The sequence below is a fragment of the Morone saxatilis genome, unplaced genomic scaffold, assembly GCF_004916995.1.
Source record: "Morone saxatilis isolate NCDOM2014 unplaced genomic scaffold, NCSU_SB_2.0 Contig2, whole genome shotgun sequence".
Classification (NCBI taxonomy): Eukaryota; Metazoa; Chordata; class Actinopteri; family Moronidae; genus Morone; species Morone saxatilis.
In genome coordinates, this window is record NW_023339762.1 from 14,743,153 (window position 1) to 14,748,559 (window position 5,407).

General features: G+C 46.0%; 1 protein-coding gene across 1 annotated transcript in view; it reads right to left on the reverse strand.

Annotated features, from left to right (window-relative positions):
- Positions 1-4,992, reverse strand: part of tle3a (TLE family member 3, transcriptional corepressor a) — an 18,551-nt gene extending 13,559 nt beyond the window's left edge. Inside the window, 3 exon segments of the mRNA XM_035665015.1 lie at positions 3,266-3,310; positions 4,666-4,729; positions 4,929-4,992. Coding sequence (XP_035520908.1) covers positions 3,266-3,310; positions 4,666-4,686 — 66 coding nt within the window. The 5' untranslated portion in view covers positions 4,687-4,729; positions 4,929-4,992.
- Positions 4,993-5,407: the final 415 nt, after the last annotated feature.

Genomic DNA, 5,407 nt, shown 5'->3' on the forward strand with positions numbered 1-5,407 from the left:
GAGGAGGTGTGATAGACCCCCCCCGCCCCCCCCGCTGTAAAAACACTGCACACTCGGCCTCCTCCTCCTTCCTTCTTCCAGGGATAGGAGATGAGACTCTCAGGTTCTCTACGCTGGGAGCAGAAAAATAACAGTGCCAAAGCTACATCATCTATGGAATTTATGAGCTGCAGTTCAACCCAAGGCCACTGCGGAACACAAAAACATCACAGGGATTTTCTACGATTTTTCATTTGGAGCAGCACACACAATGTACTTTGCAGACCGCCAGCTTATTTATTACACATGGCAGAAATGCCAGGCAGTTTTGGCAGCCAGACGTATTACCTCTGAGCAGAGCCAGAGAGATTGGAGAATAATGTCCAACAGAACGAGACCTGCTGACCCAAGCTGCAACATGGATAGCCACTTAGCCGGGCAAGCCAGCGGGACAAACAACAAGCTGAAGATGAAATATCGGATGAAACTAAGTAAAGCCTGGGATCAGAGGCAATAATGTGAAACAAATATATGGTAGCATGTGTTACAGAAAGTACAATAGTCCATAAGATAACACTGATTATAACTTGATTACTGTCTGCAGACAAGAAAGACACTCTGACTCGCAATAAATTTGACCTACAACCAATAAAGCAACGAAAGGGTTAGAAGGTTTTATGAGCATTAGTAATAATACAATGTAGTAAAAGTGCTCTAGCAAGAGCTCAAGAACGCCCTCAGATATGGTTGAAAAGCTACAGAGCCTGTATAATCCATGTTTGTTGAGATAAGCCATGTCAATAGCAGTCGAACATTTGACAGGATTTGTGAAAAGGCCTTGAGCGCACAGTCCATTCCTCCGTAGCTTAGTGTCATGGTGACAGCTGGCTGGAAGAGGTCAGTAGGTGGCTGATCTACTGTGCCCTAAACAACTGGCAGCATCTACCCTCTCACAACACAACATGCAAATACATGGAAAAGGCATCAACTCAGCTCGGCACTGCTGTCAAAATAGATACAGTGAAAGTGCTGGGAGGATTTTTTTTTGTTCTGCTGGCAGATAAAAACGGGGCTGTTGTCACTTTAAGTAGATGACAGCTTGGCCCTTGAGAGGCCAGCTTTGCGCTGCTGCTACACAATTACAGGTACTCGGACCTGTGTAGCACCACTCTAAGAGCACTCTCAGGCTGGCTTGTCAATGGTGTGCAGAAAGGTATTCGCCTGTTTCTATCAGCAGTGGGAAAATGGAGTCGAGACACTGATGAGTATTAAATACAGAGGGAAAACCACTGGTGGCTCTGGTCACATGATCCATCTATAAACAATACTTGACTAGTCAGATTACGAGGGCCTCCAATTTGTCCAAGATGACAGCATTGCCCCTTCTCTGATTTTTCTAGTTAGATTAGTACTTCACTAGCGGCTCATCTAAGCCAAAAAATGATGCATGCTTCCACTGAACTGAGCTGTTGCACAAGGCCTCAGAGTCTTTGTTAATGTGATAGTCCAGAACACATTTCTAATTGGCATTTGGAGTTATCTGTATTGATCTGGCTAAGACCAAAAGCCTGCCTAAATGGATGCATGAGTCATTGCTATGATTAACCTTGTCGGCTGCAGCAGTAAGTCAGGTGATCTTCTTGGGCAAAGGACGGCATAAAACCATAACCTTCTTCATCATGCCATATCTTAAAATACAATAAATTTCTGTTTATACAAGCGGACCTGACACCCAACAGTTCACACCCTGCAATTATTACACTCCAGTCCCACATGACAGATTGGGGATATGGGAGCATTGGCTTGGAGTGCCACAGTTTCTCTAACTACTTTCCCCTGCACGTCCCCTTCTGTATGAACACTGCAGACAGTCTGCTGGCTGACCAAGTTTTTTTTGGCCCCGGGTATGGCAGATAGTTTGCTACTTAGCAAATGACTCCTGCAGCCATGGGTCTCATATCTGTGTTACGACTACAGGTAACAGCCAAATCTGATTGAGCCTCACCCAAGCCCCAAACCCCGTGCAGCTCTTGGAAACAAGCACCAGATGATGGTAATTACTGGCTGACATCACGCAGCAGAAATTAGCTATTTGTATCTACATACTGTCACGGCTGATAGAGAGGAATCAGATAACACTGCCACATCAGTCCATCTGAGCTGTGCCGGCGTGTGCATTCTGAAATCTGAATTATGTCCCTGCACAGTAATGAAAAAGGCAGAGTTAGAGGAATAGATTTCCTCACTATGGAATAAATCTCCTGGCAGGAAAATAATATGCCTATGTGCATCCAATAATCTATCCCAACCCTGCCTGTTAACCACTCCCCATCTTCTCCTCCTCCCCTGCCTGAGCCGTAAGCCGGGGGAGCTGCATGCGCGGGGCCCACACTGTTTGCTCACAAACACGCCGTTCAGCAGGTTAGGGCCCCACTGATGAATTATTCAAGCGCTTCCATCAGCTTTGTTGAGGTTCCTGATAAAAGTCAGGCGCTAAAATGGATCAGTCGATTAACCTGTTTACACAGAGCTGGGCTGTTGCCCCTCCCCCGGCTCTATTCTCCAACGTGTCTCCGGCTCCCATCCCCCTCCTCTTTCCTCTGGTTGGCGATAAGTGCCTGACAGAAGCTATCAGAGCGGCTCGAGCCCTGACAGACATGTGGCAGTGTGACACACAGCCCGGAGACTGATGGATCACCCTACCACACCGATCCGCCATGCCTCAAACGCTGTCCTTAACCAGGCTAGGCTGTTGCAGGAAAGGGGACAGCATCGCTGGTTTAAGAGCAGCATGCATGTGAATCACAGAGTTACTCATTCATACAATCTTTATCTCTTCAAGCACCAGTGTGATTGATCTGTGGAGCAATACAAAAAAGGCTCTTTCGATGAAGATAAGGGCACAATAAGTGACTGAAGGACTTTTACCTCCCTCTTGTAATTACTGTGCCTCTTTAAAAGAAATACTGGCCCATCAGCAATCCTCTCCCTTTAATCATTAAGTCAGAGGCCGAGCCTGCCAAAGTCTACCTTTAATCTTATCAAAAGGTAGAGACAAATCCAGGCTTTACACAACTCAAAAATAAGGGTTACAGCAGTTGTACAAGTGGTGGTACAAGTTTGCAATTTTAATGCGTTGTTTGTGTGCAGTAGATCTGTCTGTTTACAGCCTATTACTGATGCTCCGTTCACTTCATAGCCTATGAGCAGCTCCCCCTGAGTCTCACATCCCCTGACACTGGAAAACCACTGAGCTGAACAATTTGAGGAACATGATGGTACCTACCTGTTTGTGCATCTCTATGTTCAGCCCGTAGGACATCTCATAATACTGAAATGAAAGCAAAGAATTAATTGTGATTAATGAAGTCAAAAAAAGTTCCATTTACAATCAAGTTGTGCTAACATTTACTATACTCATAATCCTAATTTAAATGTAACTAACATAGGGCATATAGCCATAAATCAATATTTGAATCGATCACTCTGCTAATTACATCATCAAATGGTTTTGAACATCACGACTGAAACCTAAATTAAATCCAGCTTCTGTGGCGCAAATGTGATAAACTAAGATCAGACTAAAAAGGAGTTCTTCTAGCAGCTGACAGTGAATAGCCAATACATCGATATTTTGTTGTTTATAATGTGGGCACAGAGAAGAAAGGGGTTAAATTTATTGATCACCATCTGAAGCCCTCAGATCTCCAGGATGTCTATTTACTTAGCGTAACGCGATTGCTCAACACTCTTGATATTTCAAGCCAGGTCAGTCTGTCTGGCTGAAATGTAATCCGTGGAGCCCACAAGTGGCAGCCAGGGCAGAAATGGCTTTCCAGTCAGCGTCTATTTGATGAGGCCAATGCATTATTCAGTCCATTAGCTTCTTCGAAAATTACTCTCAAACAAGAGAGCCATTCTGTCTGAGATCAGAGCCCCACAGCCGTAGCGTAACCTGACACCCAGTGCTGGCTGTGGGATACTTCCCTACATGTTTACCTAACCTCCTCCCAGTCAGGCTGACATGTTGTTTTCCTGAAAAGAATGTTTAACTTAAGCCTGCATGTATTGGTTTAAGTCATCCTGGGTGTGTTTACCTGGGACAACAGAGCACACTGCCACCGAAGAGCCCTCTGATTGCGTCATGTCTGAAGTGAATTCCTGCATCATAAGCACACCTATGTTTTCCCAAAAGGGCTGCTAAAATAAAAGCTAATAATTTAGGTTCACACAGAAACTGCTAGCATGTTCCACGACCTCCATTTTGTTTGCTGTGGTGCATTCCCCCCTGCCCCACACAAACACACACACTTTGCCTCTGGCCCTCCACCATCAGCTCACACCTAATTTATGGCCATGCATATGTCTTTGAGCGTGGAGTCTCCTAGGAGAATAATCAGATCAGCACACACAGAGGGCAACGCTGCAGTCGACCCCTTGGAGATCAGGGGCGCGTTTATAATGGAGCCTCAGCCCACTGCCGCCTGCCTGTCAGGAAGAGCTCCTCCATAACAACCAGCTACATCAAACCCCTTGGGGGCTTTCACAGGCCTTAACCTGACACTCAACCCGCCCTAACCACCACACAGGTGATCACAATAGCCTGTCTCACTCCACCCCAACTAGATCTTCAACAAGCCTGGCAATTTGGAACCATAATTGCTCCCTATTGTAACGTAATCTTACCATGACATAGTGGCGCTGCATCTCCGTCTTCTCATTGGCCAGTTTGTCATACTCCACCTTAAGACTAAAATAGAGGACAAGGTGTCAATTTCAGGCATCTCTATCACTTGAGTAACTCACTCACACTTAACCGATTGACAGCAGCGTGTCTTTTTCATTCCTACAGGAGGCAACAACCAAATATTAGCCTTCACTTTTACTATTCAATAGAGAGAAAATATTGACACTGTCATACTTTTAGCGATGCACTTTGTAATCATTACCTGTGATACTGGGCTTGCAGGAAGTGGAACTCCTCCTTGATCCGGTCACAGGACTCGGTTACGGTGAACTTTAACGGCTGTCCCGGCTGGTGGGGGACCTCAACCCAAACCAAACAGCGTGGGGGGGGAGAGAGGAAGAACTGAGCCACCAAAGTGTCACGACACACACACACACACACACACAAACAAACACACACACACACAAGATTGCATATGACAATAGGCCTCTGTGATTTGGCCTTTTGGTTTCACTCAGACTCCTTACACGTTAACCCACGCACACTCACAGACTCACACATGCAGCTGCAGCAGTTTGACAATGAGCGCAATTGTCCGTGTGAGCGCGCAGTGGCACGGAAACTTGATCTAAACTGATTACGCATCAGGCGCGCGGCTGTTAATCTGCGCTGTTTTGACATACTGCCTTGGCTGCTACTGCTCTCCACTTACCGGATGCCGCGCCGGGGGGTACATCTTGC